Source organism: Leptodactylus fuscus, chromosome 1 (genome assembly GCF_031893055.1).
Source record: "Leptodactylus fuscus isolate aLepFus1 chromosome 1, aLepFus1.hap2, whole genome shotgun sequence".
NCBI classification, from domain to species: domain Eukaryota; kingdom Metazoa; phylum Chordata; class Amphibia; order Anura; family Leptodactylidae; genus Leptodactylus; species Leptodactylus fuscus.
In genome coordinates this window covers 94,660,966-94,677,599 of record NC_134265.1, presented here as the reverse complement: position 1 = coordinate 94,677,599, position 16,634 = coordinate 94,660,966, and the positions used below count along the sequence as shown (strand labels likewise).

General features: G+C 37.8%; 1 protein-coding gene across 3 annotated transcripts in view; it reads left to right on the top strand.

Moving 5' to 3' along the window:
* Positions 1 to 16,634, top strand: part of MPHOSPH9 (M-phase phosphoprotein 9) — a 48,295-nt gene that overhangs the window by 22,880 nt on the left and 8,781 nt on the right. For 2 of the 3 annotated variants that reach the window (XM_075274196.1, XM_075274187.1), the window contains exons 9-19: positions 1,868 to 1,984; positions 2,721 to 3,160; positions 4,781 to 4,936; positions 5,308 to 5,395; positions 7,559 to 7,774; positions 9,237 to 9,284; positions 10,803 to 10,867; positions 12,142 to 12,243; positions 12,428 to 12,589; positions 13,936 to 14,108; positions 15,094 to 15,252. In XM_075274196.1, the coding sequence (XP_075130297.1) occupies positions 1,868 to 1,984; positions 2,721 to 3,160; positions 4,781 to 4,936; positions 5,308 to 5,395; positions 7,559 to 7,774; positions 9,237 to 9,284; positions 10,803 to 10,867; positions 12,142 to 12,243; positions 12,428 to 12,589; positions 13,936 to 14,108; positions 15,094 to 15,252 (1,726 nt within the window). The remainder of the gene's footprint in view (positions 1 to 1,867; positions 1,985 to 2,720; positions 3,161 to 4,780; positions 4,937 to 5,307; positions 5,396 to 7,558; positions 7,775 to 9,236; positions 9,285 to 10,802; positions 10,868 to 12,141; positions 12,244 to 12,427; positions 12,590 to 13,935; positions 14,109 to 15,093; positions 15,253 to 16,634) is intronic. The other variant, XM_075274205.1, reaches the window with a different exon arrangement.

Here is a 16,634-nt window from a genome sequence, read left to right as displayed (position 1 = left end):
CAGCCATGTTTTTAAATCCTATATAACCCTTTTAAAGTTGATGGGTGGCGATTGGTGGTCCAGTTTCACATCCTGCCGATCATCTACCCTTCATTGTTTACCAGGCAGAGCTCTATACTTTTAGTATCGCTCAGGATGAGATTTCCCTCCTAAGAGAGTTTGCACAGGCACATCAGATTGTCCATAACAAATGTGTATGCCTGGTGCTTGCAGCTTAGCGCATTCATATCAGGCACAGACTTTGTTTACTTGCAAGTTTCAGTGAAATTCTTCACTTATTATAACATTTTTATAACTGAAGGATGCTTAATATAAATTTTGTAATGTAAATAGTAAAGTAATAACATTATCATATATTGATGGCACAGCAAGTCAAATAGTCAGAATAAAAAATAGTAATTGGTAGATCATGGGCTAGGCAGCATGACAACATATATAAATACATATATATATATATATATATATATATATATATATATATATATATATATATATATATATATAAAACCAGGTTGCTAAAAGTAATAAAAGTAAAAATGTAAGGAAATTTTCAACAAACTCCTAAAAAGTTAAAGGAAATCTCAAATTACAGGTCTATATGTAAGGGAAATAACAACCATTCAGTTTTGCCATGTGGTAGTTTATGTCTGCGATAGAAGTCTTTGTGGTGAAATGTGCATCGAGGCGTGTTCATCCCTGTGGTTTGTAGCTCTTGTCTATTATGTGTAGCTATTGGGATTTATTATTTGTTGGGATTTTGCTTACTTAAAGTATTTCTTTGCCCATATATCCATACAGTTTAATACTGCACTTTAATTGAATGTGGCCTTTTTCATGTTTATGTATATGTGCTTATGTATGTATAGTTTTGCATTATTCTACATGACCTGTTTTGCGCAATTATTTTAACATGCTATTAATACCAAATGTATATGTATACTACTTTTTATTGTGATGTGTTATGTATTTTTGTGTCTGTATCGTCATAAGTATCTTTCTTCATCCTTAGGGGGCGTTCACACTACCGTTGGTGACCATCAATAGTGTCCATAGCTATTTGTCCGTTACAAGATTTTAGCAACGGACACAAGCTGAACAGTCAGTAATTGGTTAAAATTTCCATTAATTTCAATGGGATTTTATCTTGTGTACAGTTGTGTCCGTTTACACCCAATCCGTCAGAAGTCCGTTTTTTTCCAGCAGACAAAAAATCCTACATGCAGGACTTTTGTACCCACTTGAAAAAACAGATTCTTGACGGACAGCAAGTGTCCGTTATTTTTTTTAACATTGAAGTCTATGGTCAAAGGACTTATAACTGACAGTAACTGTTAACCATCAGTTAGTGTCCATTAATGTCTGTTATGATCAGTGTCCGTTTTTTTTTCTTTTTTTTTTAAACGTACACCTTCATAACGGAATCTAACGGTAATGTGAAACCTGCCTTACATTGCCACTCTGTGGAGTTTTTTTTATCGTAAATGTACTTCGTACAGTTTCAGTCCTATGTGTCTTTCCTGTATTATTGGTATAGAGGGATGCAGTCGGAGATTCTTGTAGTGTAGACGTAGGGTCCCAACCCTTAGTATACTTGGAAGAAAGAACGTCACACTTGGAGTGCTGGAAAATTTCATATATTGTTATTCAAGCAGTGATGATAGAAGTAGAGTGTAAGTGTGACGTTCTTTCTCCTGTATTATTGGCATCTATTTATTTATTTATTTATTTATTTTTTGCAATTTTCATAGAGTTGGGTTTAGGTTTTTATTCATTGTAAACCTTTGTTATTTTGCCTATGTTTAGTGTTAATTTTTACATAGTTTGTCAAAACCATTTCTGTTTTTATTTTATTTTTTAAATATTTAAGCCTAAAGAAGTGAGGATTCCATCTCTAACAGATATTTATCATGAGAAACAAAGAGGGCGTGAACAGTGTTCTGGCTGGGAACCTCTGCCTCTTTCTGAACACACTCACCCTCCAGAGGTAAAAATTATAGTTACATGTAGGTCTTTGCATAGTGAGATATGAATGTAGTTACTGTTCAGCTTTATGTAAAATCCAAGTAATTGTACATTTCAGGATTAAACTAGATTTGCACCTGCAGGCAGCATTGGAGCGATATGGGCAATACGCACGAATGGTGTTGTTTCATATACCTTTTGTGGCTTTATTATTTAGAAGCAATATATTGGTAGAAAATACAGCACTGAACAAAAGTTAGAGCATCCAGATGTACAAGAGCCCCTGACACTGCACTTTTTCCATTTGTACACCTTTAAGACTATAGTTCTTTTATCCTTATGTTCTTAAAAAACAACGAAGTACAATCCTTCCAGCAAAGATGCATCTAAAGAATACCAAAGCTGCTCTACACATGGTTATTCTAATGAAGAGAAAAAGTGTCCACATTTGAGATCTTTTGTAGCAGAAGGCAGTATTTACACAAGAATAATAAATGGGTGCACTGTCAGGGGCTGTTTTTTGTGGTCTACACAGTAATAGTACATACATTTTTATGTCAGCATTTATAAATTAATATCAATATTAATATGCTTGATATACTTATTCTTTGTAGTCCTGGACAAAACCAGAAAATACATTTAGCAAATATTGTATCCTTGCAGCAAGACAGCTGCAGCCAGGAACTGAGATCTGTAAGCATGTTTCTTATTTGTGTTTATGTGTATATCACACATGCATTCTATCTTCCATTTATTAGGTACTGACGTTGGATCCAACGCTACACAGAAAACCTCCTTACAACGCAGTACTTTCTAAATCTGCTTCTCACTGTACTGAAAGCTACACAGCCCCTGTGACGCCTGATTCCATTTTAGAAAATCCTTCTTACATTCAGGATGATGAAGAGACTGCTTCTAATGCGTCATCTTTGTTGGGTGATTCATCAAATAGGTCTCCCCAATGTAAGGCATCGGGTAATAAGCAGTGGAAATCTACTAAATACAAAGTGAAGAAAAATATAGACTACCAGCTATGTCATGGAGATGCTTTCAGCGATGATAGAATGAACTGTACTGAGGACGAAGCAAACAGTTTAGCTTCATCCCCAATATCTCAGTCACCATTACCAGCTGCAGAGAACAAAACGCCTTGCTCCTCTGGCCTGTATCCTATGGACCATCCTGTAGTGTTTTCCAAGTAGGTGCTATGTAGGTACAGATTGATCCAGTAGTAATGTTTTACTATTACAGGGCCATTCCATGATCTGAACAGAACAGTTTGTTGTCTGTTGCTAAATGTGGTTATTAAATGAGATAGATAACCCCTTTTTTTCCTTTGACCTCTATCTAAATGCATGGCTATCTCTCGGTGTCCATTTTTTGCTCATGTTAAATTGATCTGCCATTCTTGATCTGAATGGAGCCTTATGGATACAAAAAACTGAAACAGTGTTAAATAAAAATGGATTTGTTTCTGTAGGAAAGAAAAGTATTACCATACCATACCAAACTTTAATGTCAGTTTTTAGTTCACATTGACTCTATCTAAACAGATAGTCATTAGTCTCCATTCATTTCCATCCTTTTTAGCATCTGTTTTTGTATACATAAAACTGATCAGTTAAGGAGGATCTTTCATGTGCTCATGAAAGTGTGGTTTTATATACCACGGTATGTGCCCCGGGGCTGGAGATATCGTTGTTGTTAGTTTTGGCACAGACATCTTCCCTACGTTTACCCCAATTTAAAATATGTGTTATCTTATCATTAGTTATGCAGATTATTTATCTGTTGACTATAGTTTAACATCTTTATATGTATTCAGTTTACAGTCAGCTTTATACTCTTGTATTTTATTATTCATTATATATTTCTATATATGTTCCTGCTGTTTATAATGTTTTTTTCATGGGTATGCTGTCTGTGACATGCTACAGGGAGTGATGGCTTGGTATCTGGGTCGCTGTTTTTTCAGTGATCGTGCTTTGTTTTACCTATCTATATATTTTGTTACTGCTGATTATTTTATAACAAAATTCTTTATATATTTTTTGATATACAATGTGTTTTTCCACATATTCTTTTTGGATTTACTTGCAGCGCCAAATTCTGCCTGAAACCAGCCTCCATTCATTTCAATGAGAGGCAGAGGCTGATTGTTTTTTTTCTCATATTTTTTTCAGGTAGTGGAAAATATAAGGGCTAGTTCACACGGAGTTCCGCGTGTAAACATTACGTCGCGGCTGCCACGACAGGATGCTGGTGCAGTGCATTGGCATCCCGTCGCGGCATTCCGCGATAGATTAGGCCCAAATAAATGGGCCGGAGCCTCGCGCCTTGGATGCCTTAGCTGATTCAGTTGTGGAATCCATAGCAAGATAGGGCAGCTCGCTTCTTTTTTCCACTACTAGCTAGCGAAAAAAAGAAGCGAGCAGCTCCCATTGACTTCAGATTCCGCGTGCCCTTAGTGCCATGCTCAATCTGTCTTCAGGTGGATTCCACCCAGTACCTCTCATTAAAGTGAATACGAGGTTAAAACTTTTGCCTGGCAGGTATGGAATTTGATCAAGCAGAAAAATTTCAGTTTCAAGTTTCAATTTCCTGAAGCTTAATTTTTAAACGAGTAGAAATTCAGCTGTGTGAACATACCCTTAATTGTCAAGTGAACATGAGAAACAGGATTATATAGTGAGAAGTAATAGCAAATTACTGGTCACTTCAATTCTGTGGGAAATATATTGATCTGTTAGTAACTATATATTTTATATATATATTTTTGTTCTTCTCATTCTTACAATGTTTTATTGTTAATCTACAGTGTTCGGCGAAGTTTAAGGGAAAAACACGCTCGACACTTAGCAGATTTACGAGACTACTATGAGTCGGAGATCAGTAACTTGAAGCAACAACTTGTTGCCAATAACAAGTCTACTTCCACTGAAGACCTTATGAAAATCAACAGTCTGACTGAGCGGTAATGGCTACATGTATTTTGTTGTGTTCATTTACCTATGGAATTCCATTTGTTATCCATTGGCATCAAAATAGCTAATGGTTATCAGGAATGAGGCACCGATTAGCTATATAGATGACTTTACATAAGAAGTAGCACATTGCCACAGTTTGAATAACTTACATAATATTCTAAAATCTAATTTAATCTGGAATTCAGGCAAAAGTATGCAAGTCTTATAAATTCAAAGACGAGAACCTTCTTTATAAGCTATTAATATCATACATACATTCCTATATTTATTCTTGATCATCCATCTGTATGTAAAATTTGTTTGCGTGAATATATGAATCACTTCCATACTGATCCAATAAGCTTTATTCTTTATGTAGATGTGCCCAGATGGAAGGAGCTTTAACTGAAGCAAGCAAACGAATCCATGTATTAGAGAACAAAAATAGTGAGCTGGAAATGCAAGTGGTAAGTGTTCATAATGTATTGATGGCTGCTGCACACCACAATGACTATTATTTCGTGAATGGAAAACATATTTAGTCCAGTAACTATTTCATGATGAATTATTAAACTAACATAAAACATAAGCAATGGTTCTTCCTATCCGGCGCCACTAAGATATTTATTCCCTTATTGGAAAGGCTCAGAATGGTTTAGCTGAAGGAAGCACAACCTGCAGCCAGAGAGTCACGTGTGTCCCACAATTCTGTTCTGTGCTGCCCCCAACCATCTGCTGGCACTGAGAGGAGCACTGTCAATGGCACTGGTATGAGAGGAATTGAATAGCGTTATGAGTGCTATTTTACCCAACTTAGAGTAGCAATTTGTGCAAAACTGTTACTGTATATATGCGTAACCTAGACCAGTGTTTCTCAACCTTTTCAAGTGAAGCACCCCCTAGTGAAAAGAAGTTCCAATCAAATAGCGCCAATTTAGCAATCGGTTATAAATTTTAACTGCTGATTGAGCGTTATTTTGTTATGTCAGATTTGATGGGAAGTATAGCACAGCATTCAGCACTATATTTCCAGTCAAAGTAATGGCACAGCTTAATGCCACCTTAGTGCCTTTTGGTTCTATTATCTGTCAGTGCAAGGGCAGCATCTCTTTGGCTGTTATGCAGATCCATTGAAGATGTCTTTGTGGATACATTGTAGCACCATGTGGGTTGGAAGGATCTGGAGATTGTTTTAAGGGTGGTAAGAAGCACCATGGGGTGACACGAGCTACCCACACAAATACTAATCAAAAAGATATGGCATGAACTAGAATAGTTAAATGTAGTCTGTCGGGTCCTAAATACATCTCAAACAAGTAATATTGCCATGTAGGGCCCTTTTAATAGAAGCAGTACCCCACGTTTGTAGCCACACAGTGAAGAAACATAATCATCTGTTTATTCATATGCAAGTCAGCCTGCACTGAAGACAGGATTGATTTCCCACATTTGCTTATAGACAACCATCACCACTCTCTTTCTCTACCCGTTTAGACTTTATTGACATTTTCAGCCTCTGTCCCAGCTCTCTATATGCATATCAGGCCCACCCCCAGTGCACTTGTCGGCTGATTTTCATAGCCATAAAAAGATGATTATCTCTGCATTGCTTCATTGGTTTGTGGCCACAAAAGTATGTCTTTGCTCCTAGTAAAATCCCTACACCGCACTATTATTGCTTTGAGGGTATTTTGAATCTCACAGGCTCTTTTTAAAGGGATTCTACCATTAAAAAACTTTTTTTTTCTAGGTAACACGTCGAAATAGCCTTTAGAAAGGCTATTCGTCTCCTACCTTTGGAAGTGATTGCCACCGCGCCGTTCGTTCGAAATACCGGTTTGTACCGGTATGCTAATTAGTTCTCTCGCAGCGATGGGGGCGGGCCCCAGCGCAGGAGATGCGATGGGGGCATCCCCATTGCTGCTCGAAAACCGACTCCAGCGCCGCCTCTGTCTTTTTCTGCATCCGCCCCTTCCTTCTTCGGCTTGATGTCGGACGCCTGCGCAGTACGCTTTGTTCCGCGAACTTCGCCGAACGTACTGCGTATGCCCGCGGCCATGGTGCCGACACTGCAATTTCGCGCATGCGCAGTACGTTCGGCGAACTTCGCCGAACAAAGCGTACTGCGCAGGCGATACAGAATAATCCTAGATAGATGACCCATCAGTTAGCTATAAAAGCCAGAGCATCCCACTATAGGTCTACGGGGAAGGCATAGGCCCGAGAAACGTTCGATATTCACTAGTATGTTGGAATTCCTTCCAGTAGAACCAGTTTTTTTTTTAAAAGTATCGACAGTGTTATGCAGGAAAGAGGTAAGATTCTCTATACGCGTAATCTCATTGACCTTCAAAATCCACTGTGTGTTTCGCTTGTCCATTATGTCAGTGTACACAGTGCAGTTTGATACTATCCTGGTATCTATTTGGACCGGAAGGGAAGAAGAGGGGGAGGGGTTGGAAATGTTTGTTGTTTGAATGTTTTTCTTGTTTATATAAAAAACCTTAATACAAATATCTTAATAAATATGGGTATAGCCAGCTTTAGCTCTATTGGATTATTTCATAGTTCTTTATAACATAGGATTTTTGTATGGGTTGTTTATAAAAATGTTTATAACAATGTCTTAGACTGAATGGAAGGAGCGGTATCACACAGCCAATAGTACTTCAAAGGATTTACAAGAACAATTTGAGGAAATGAGAGCAAGGAGTAAAGAAAAAGAAAATGCCATCAGCAGATTGCAGTCCAGACTCAAAGAAGTTGAAGAGTCGCTTCAGAAAACTATTAGACAGTCAGATGACAAAGAAGCCCGAATAAAACAAGAGCATAAAATGTTTCAAGATGTAAGTTGAAGCTGCTATAACTACATTTAATTCCCCTCTTGTACTAAAGTCACCATTTATGTATTTGCATAGTACCCTCAAAGATATTTAATATAATAAAGTTATTCTTTCTCATGAAAGTATGCACTAATAATACAAGGAATAAAATGTAAGAACCTCAATGAAACTCTCTTCTGATAGGGATAGCCACCATTTGGATGTACACTACCCATCACTATTCCCGCATATAATTTTGAAACACTGTTTTGCAGCAAAAATAGACATTTGTGCTGTTCCCCTGTCATTCGTTGTAATATAAAATACACATTGTATTATGTAAGATAATGAGAAGACATGATGTTAGACATAGTCACTGGTCATATCACGGGATGAGGTATATAATTGGGTATCATTTGCATACAGAAGGTTTGTAAAGCCAAATTTGCAAATGGTTTGTCCAACTGGGGCTGTGTATAGAGAGAGAAGGAGGCAACCCAACTCCTCAAGGATAGCTGCATGAGCTATGTTTTATGTGTTTGTTTCTACAGGGGAGGTGGCTTCAAGCCTTTTATGTATATCAAATAAAAGTTGCATTTTAGTTTTATCATTACACTATATTCCTTTTCGGTGGTTTTTATATAATAATATAATATATATATATGGGTAAGAGAGTCCCTGTGACTTAAAAACTTTGCATAAATGAATAGCTCAGAGAAATATGCTAAACTTTGTAATCTATATTTATAAAGAAATATGTTTTCTTCTCTACTTTTCAGTCACAGTTGCTTTCTACATATTTGTTAATGAAGAAGTGAGGGAGATAGAAAACACACTGAAATAATTGCTGCTGTTAAATTCTGCTACTCTGTGGTCTTTTAACAATGATAGGTTGTAGCTAAGACTGTACAAAATAAGGCAATAAATCAATTAACCAGTCGACAGCAGCATCCTACCAAGATGGAATCTTATGTAAACAAGCAGTCAGATTAACCAGTAGCATCCTACCAAGATGGAATCTTATGTAAACAAGGAGTCAGATTAAATTGAGATAATTATAGAAATGTATAGCAAAAAAGTGAAGAGAGATGCGGGAGGGCACTCACCAATCAGTAGACGGCATTTTCTTCTTTATATAAAAATACTTTATTGAAATGTATAAAACAAGTCCTCAGGGAGGGAGATGTAGCATTATTGGCAGAAAAAATGCCCATATATATATAATTTGCTGTTGTTCCGGGGGTTGCGAGCACCACCTCCTAATTGTCAGTAGTTCCGATCTAGAAGATTTATCTCAAAAGTCAGCTGTCATAGCGTTTATGCATCTGGAACTAGCTGTGCCATCTACCTTTTTTCTTGTGTGAATTTTAATTATAGAAATGATTTGTCCCATTGTTTTTTTGTACTGATTGTTTATAGATGAGTTTCTGCTACTGTAGACTTTTGGTTAAAATGTAATAGATTTTTTAAATTTTTTTATTTTCAGCTTTTATTGGAATATGAATCTCTTGGGAAAGAGCATGAAAGAGTAAAGGTAAAAGACTTTCCTGTCATACTTTAAAAAAAAAAAAAAAAAGGGAAAAAACTGTTTTTATTTAATTTTATTACAATAGTGCACACCCTTCAAAATCAGACATAAAAGCAAATATGTTGCAGCATGTAATTATACAAAATGTTCAAGTCTGACACATACATTACATTAATAAAGTGTGCTTTTATGCCATCGCGGGCTTCGTCTTTTCAAAGGCTGTTTCCATAAACCTATTAAAGTGTTTAATCATGAACCATAATGACTACCATAACCCTGGTGTGCTATTATCAACCTCCAATTGATATCAGATAACAAATACTCGACCTGCGGCATTGAAGTAGACCCCCATGTAGGCAGCTTTAGTCAACCCAGGTCTCCACTGAGTGATGATTCCAAATACCATGTTGTATATTACAGAAGGAGTAAATCTAAAACATAACTTTTAATGGTGTATACGATAAAAAGAAAAAGAAAAAAGCCCCAGGGTAATTAAAACTTGAGAAACAATGTATACTTTTTCAGAATGATAGTATCCGAATGTGTAGATAACCAAATTCTCAATAAACATCTATGGTCACCAAATTAACATATACCACCTGGTATTAGGTGATATACCGAGTATGGGGAGGTAAGAAAACTTCTATAAGAGACCTCAAACTGTCCAATTACTACATGCACATATCATTACCCCAATGTTCATGATAGATTAGGGGTACCACCCAAATACACTTCCCCAATGGAGCCACTAAGATACTGTGTTGGGTAAAACACTCAATGGTTGGACTGATGTATACACGGTTCGACACTTTTGCTTTTGTTTTTTTCTTCCCCCCGCTACGCTATTCACCATACAGGAAAAATATTTTTAGAAGTTTGTAAACCGGACATTTTTGGACACAGGGATACCTAATGTGTTCTGCTGTAATTTTTAATTTTATATGTATTCTATGGAAAGGGGGGTGATATGAAAATTTAGTTTTTTTTTGTTTTCTTTATATTTTTTTAAATTATTATTATTTTATTTTTTTACTATTTTATTAGCACCCTTAGGGGGCTTGAACCCGCAATCTTCTGATTGCAAGTTTATGGCAGATTTGCTATTGAGGTAGGTTATAGACAGGAACAGGTCAGCCTCCATGGGAGCTGTCATTCAATGTTAAAGGTACTGGCCCGGGTGCATTTTTTTTTAAATTTGGGGGGCCACAGGACAATGTAATACTCGCCTGTGCCCAGTGTCTCCCACCACGGTCCGATCCTACTGCTCCCAGGGTCTTCTTCAGGTGGAAGTCCCACCTTATGTGACCACTGAGGCCAATCAGTGACCTTAGGAAAGGACATGGGATGTCACAAGTGACATATGTGAGTGACGGCAGGAGATAACGGAGCACTAGTACTGGTGAATAGCGTTTTATTTATTTTTTTTATACACCTTCCCTAACCCCTTGCTCAAAACTGTATATCCTGGATAACTCGTTTAACCATATGTGAAATACAAGTATGATATTATATTTTTCATTTTAGGACACGCTTTGTATAACAGAGAACAAATTATGCGATGCATATAGTGACATCAATGAACTTAGAAGGTAAAAAAAAAAATATTAACCTTAAAAAATGTAAATTTAAGAAAAAACTTTGCTACGTTATTCAGCTAGGATTCAGCTTCATTTTTGTCAGAAATTATTTGGAGACAACACAGGCAGTGATTACAAATATGTTAATGAGACCTATATGGGCATGCATACTTAAAGGGGTGGTCCCATAAAGAGATGTCTGTAGGACCTTACTCCCTCTCCACATTCATGGTGTGCGCAGTCAGTGTGAATGTGGTCAGGACTGGTGGCAGTTGGTACTCACATTAACTTCAATGAGAGGGCTGGAGATAGCCGAGTGCTGTACTTTGAAGTCAATGGGAGTGCTAACTGCTATGAATCGTGCCCACATTCAGCCTGGCTGCGCTCAGGTTGAATGTGGAGTAGGAGTAAGGTCCTACAGGCTTCACTTCATGGAACAACCCCTTTAATTCTTGTACAGACCTTTGCTGACACAATGTGTAGTCTTCTTTGAAGTAAAGGGTTACATTTTGTGACATTTTTTTGTAGCTAGTTGAACTTCACTGGACCATACTGTGCTTCAAGGGTATAGTCACTAAAGCAAATTTGTTATAGAAAGCTTCAACTTTTTTTCTGCAGGGAGCTTGCTGAAATCCATGTGTTTGCGACCTAAACCACATTCAGATAAATAGAACAAATTTTTACAGCTGCATACAAAATCTTATTACAATTTATAGAGATATTGCTGTGTTCTTAATCTGAGCGTACCACCAGTAGTTTTTGAATGAGCCCTTTTTTATTCATATGCTAATTAGCCTCTTGGTGCATCCCAGAAATCACATTGTGCACCCTCTGCTATTCTTTCCTATGTATGTATACAGCACAGGCTGCTGCTGCTGATTATGACTTCCTGCTTCCTGTTTGCACACACAGATAGGAGAGAATAGCAGAGAGGAGGCTGCTGGGAACTTCCTGTGCTGGCTGGAGGCTAATTAGCATATAAATATAAACTGGCTCATTCAAAAACCACTGAGACAATTTATATACAAAGGGTAGGTGTGGAATAGCCTTTCTGTATGTGCTTCGTTAAAAATGACTTTTCCCAGTGATAGAGCCCCTTTAATAAACACAGTGCGGTATGGTATATGGTGATGATCACTACAAAGGATTAAAGAGAATCTTTAACAGTGATTTTCCCATACAAGGGTTAAAACACCAGTTAGTTTAAGCTACAAGTGTAAATATGACGCTGGAGATGGGACTACCCCTTTAACTAGGGGCTTTACTTTATTTTTTGGGTGTAACAGGACAGTTTCAAAACTGGAAACGCAAATTCAACAACTGGAGCAGGACAACATGGCGAAATTTCATCATATAGCTGAAGGCCAAGTGTGGTCATCTGGGCCAAAGTAAGTTTTTTTGTGTCTGTTTTTATTGTAGTTACACCATATAGTTAGAGTTTTCTATAGTTGCAGAAAGAATAGTACTGAAGCTAATTAATAATAACAATATTACAAGGACAATAGTATCTTAAAATATAGTAGATCATACAATGGAACAGTTTCCAATTTATCTTTATTTTTGTTCACAAAGTAATGAAATGTTACACACAAGCGGTAATTCCTATGGTGTGGATGTAGCAGTCCGTAAAAGTGTGACTTCTGATGCAGAGTCTTCTGCCTTCACTGGCCAGCCACTTGATAACAAAGCCAAAGAGATGGAAAGGAAACAGGATCTAATATATACACAAAACAGGTGAGCTTTGGGTATCTGTAAGGACTTTTCCTATTCCTATATGTATTGTTCATGATTGACATTTATCTTAAAGGGATATCCCCATATACATAACTATTTTTATCTTTGTAGATAATTTAAAAGTTAAACATTTTTACAAATATAAGTAATTATTTTGTAGAGTTTAAACATTTTTGTCTAAATATCTTGTTGTCTTGACCTGTTGCTAGTGGATACGACCATGACTGCAGGAACTTTCTAAGGTCAGAAAATCCGCAATGATTTCCTTATTGTGGCCGGAATATCTTCTGATACATGTAGTGTCCCTGTCTGATAACCCAGATACAATAAGAAAATCATGGCTGAGTTCCTGACAAGTCCCCGACCATAGAAAGTTTCTGTATTTGTGGTCGTATCCATTGGCAACCTAACAAGACAACATATACTGTCATCACTAAGATGGTTAGACAAAATCTTTAAAACAATGCAGAATTTTTAACTACTGACATTTGCAAAAATGTTTAGCTTTTAATTATCTACAAATATAGAAATGATTATGTTCTTGAAAACACCCCACCATAGTTACATAGTTATTACGGTTAAAAAAAGATGCAAGTTCATCAAGTTTAATCTGTAATTCTACAGTGTTGATCCAGAGGAAGGTAAAATCCCCTAGGATGCCAGTAACTCCATAGTTTTTTATATGGTGTTTCAATGATAAAATAAAAATCATATTTCCTACTGTACTGTACAACTGAATCCCTAAGGGTAGATGCTTATATTATTTCTTTCAGGGTGCATGTGGTATGTAATATGATCTTGACATATGTTACTAGCCCTGTGTGAAATAGGAGTATGAGTGAAATTGCCCACGTTTCTCACTTATGACCTTCCTCTTTACGGGTAGCCAGCAGGTCAAGAGAACAGCAGGTTTGGAATATATTCATCCTGCTTAGTCTGGCTTGCAAACTGTTTCTCACAGGTTTCTGTTCCTATTGTCCTGATTTGCATTTATGTAAGGGTTTGTTTGTATTTGCATCTTATTTTCTGCTTATGACAAAAGCCACTACACTCTTGTGTGAGTCATTGTACAATGGATACCTGCAATACCCAATGAACCCCATTGACTAACAGTGGATTCCATGGGGTTCAGGGGTGATGTCAGCTGTTTCGACAGGAAGCGCTAAGCATATAGCTCTATTCCTACCATCAAATTTTAGATAATTTTCAATGGAAGGGTCTGAACATATCCTCCAACACAAATATCTAGTGTGCATGGGAGAGCTTTTTATCTGCTTTTATTGTACCACCAAATTGCTGTAACCTACTACAAAGTTTAAGACTAATACTTTCCCAATATTATTAAGGTACCATTCTCCTCCAGAAAAGGATGGGAGGCATAATATCTTGTCATCCAAATCTAAAACTGAAGATGGCAGCAGTGAGGAGAGTCCTATTCTAAAAGCCTTGAGAGATTATGAAGAAGAGAAAGAGTTGAAAATTTGGAATACTTTTAGAAATAAAGATAGTGCAATTCATAGTAAGTCTATGCTGATGTGTAATCCATATACCAAAATGTAATGTTTCAGAGTATTGACTTCTGTTTACTGTAATATGTCTGCTCCCAAATCAAGCTTTCCCAAACTCCTGAATGTCATATCTGCCTAGGTACGTATGCCTAGTAATAACAGTTAACTTCAAACTAATGATTCAGGGTTTGGGAAAGCAAAGTGACAATTGCTGTAGATGCTACAAGGTTTTTATTGGTTGTCGCATAACATTCTGAGAAATAGATTAAAAAGAAATGCTGAACAGGCCGGTAAACAAAGTAAGGGTATGTTCACACGGAGTTTTTTTGCAGGCTGAATAAAATCTGCTTTAGGAATTAGGAAACGTTTTTGACATTGTGTCAAAGAAACTTTTTTTTTTTTTTTTTCTTCTTTTAATGTAGATTGTGAGCCCCACATAGAGCTCACAATGTACATTTTTCCCTATCAGTATGTCTTTTTTTTTTTTTTTTTTGGAATATGGGATGGAAATCCATGCAAACACGGGGAGAACATACAAACTCCTTGCAGATGGTTTTATGCCCTTGGTGGGATTTGAACACCAGGACCCAGCGCTGCAAGGCTGCAATGCTAACCACTGAGCCACTGTGTGGCCCCGTGTCAAAGAAACTTAACAAAAAAAAAACGCGGCAAAAAAAAAAAGCATCAAGAACAATTTTTTTTCTCCAGCACACAGTACGCACCTGGAAACTTCACTTAAAAAAATGCTAGTGGTTTTTGATGCAGCTTTTGTAAAAAAAAACACATAAAAAAATGCATTGTTTTTTTTTCTGCCTCCCATTGATTTCTGCTACTTCACCACTTTGGAAAGAATGGGAGGTGTTTTTGATTCCACTTCAAAATCCTCCTGCAAAAATACTCTGTGTAAACTCACCTGAATAGTTAACATTTATTATTGTTAAATGTAATACTGACAGATGTTTTGTGAAAAATTACATGACATGTTGAATATTGCAGAACTGTCTTCTAAAAGACATCTGATGGGTATCAGTGACTGTTGTACCCCCCAAGGTTCTCCTCAGAAAAGTAAAGAAAGACTGAGACAGCCTGGTTCTCCTTACGGGACAAGATCTTCTTCACTCCCGCCAACAAACCGCAAGTCTATTAGTACGCCAAGTAAGGAACTTATGTTTTATGTCTCTCTTAGAGATTGTTAGCTTATATTCACTACAGTATTGTAATAAAATATATACCGTATCTTTCCGACTATAAAACGCACTTTCCCCCCCCCCCCCCAAATTTGGGAGGAAAATGAGGGTGTGTCTTATAGTCTAAATGTGGATGGAGGAGGAGCGAAATTGCAGCATGGCCATGCTCCTGCCACCACTGGCTTCCTGCAGTGGCAGGAGCGTGGCAATACTGCAGGCCCCAGCACCTGTGGCGGTGGCTAGAGCCCTCCCTGTAAATAATGGTGGCTGCTCTGCTGCAGAGCGGTCACCATAGCAACCAGGTCTCCACTGTAACTCTTACATCAAAGACCTCTCCCCCCCCCCCCCCCCCCCAAAGCTTAAAAATAGCCTGGGCCAGTCCCCACTGGCCCCATAACTTTAAAGTTGCAGGCCAGCTCCTGCGTGGTGAGGTCGAAGGAGCTGACCTGTTTCTATGACAGTCGGGAGCCAACTGACAGCTCCCAGGCCTGTCATAGCAATAGTAATATACAAAATCTCCCATAGACGGCATTTCACTTGTATTGCCATCTATGGGACTTGCTATCAAATGATTGCAGGTTCAAGTCTCCTGGGGGGGGGGCTTATAAAATAGTAAAAAAAAAAAGAAGCTTTTATATATATATAATATATATATATACACTCACCGGCCACTTTATTAGGTACACCTCTCCAACTGCTCGTTAACACTTAATTTCTAATCAGCCAATCACATGGCGGCAACTCAGTGCATTTAGGCATGTAGACATGGTCAAGACAATCTCCTGCAGTTCAAACCGAGCATCAGTATGGGGAAGAAAGGTGATTTGAGTGCCTTTGAACGTGGCATGGTTGTTGGTGCCAGAAGGGCTGGTCTGAGTATTTCAGAAACTGCTGATCTACTGGGATTTTCACGCACAACCATCTCTAGGGTTTACAGAGAATGGTCCGAAAAAGAAAAAACATCCAGTGAGCGGCAGTTCTGTGGGCAGAAATGCGTTGTTGATGCCAGAGGTCAGAGGAGAATGGCCAGACTGGTTCGAGCTGATAGAAAGGCAACAGTGACTCAAATAGCCACCCGTTACAACCAAGGTAGCCAGAAGAGCATCTCTGAACGCCGCACAGTACGTCCAAATTTGAGGCAGATGGGCTACAGCAGCAGAAGACCACACCGGGTGCCACTCCTTTCAGCTAAGAACAGGAAACTGAGGCTACAATTTGCACAAGCTCATCGAAATTGGACAATTGAAGATTGGAAAAACGTTGCCTGGTCTGATGAGTCTCGATTTCTGCTGCGACATTCGGATGGTAGGGTCAGAATTTGGCGTCAACAACATGAAAGCATGGATCCAT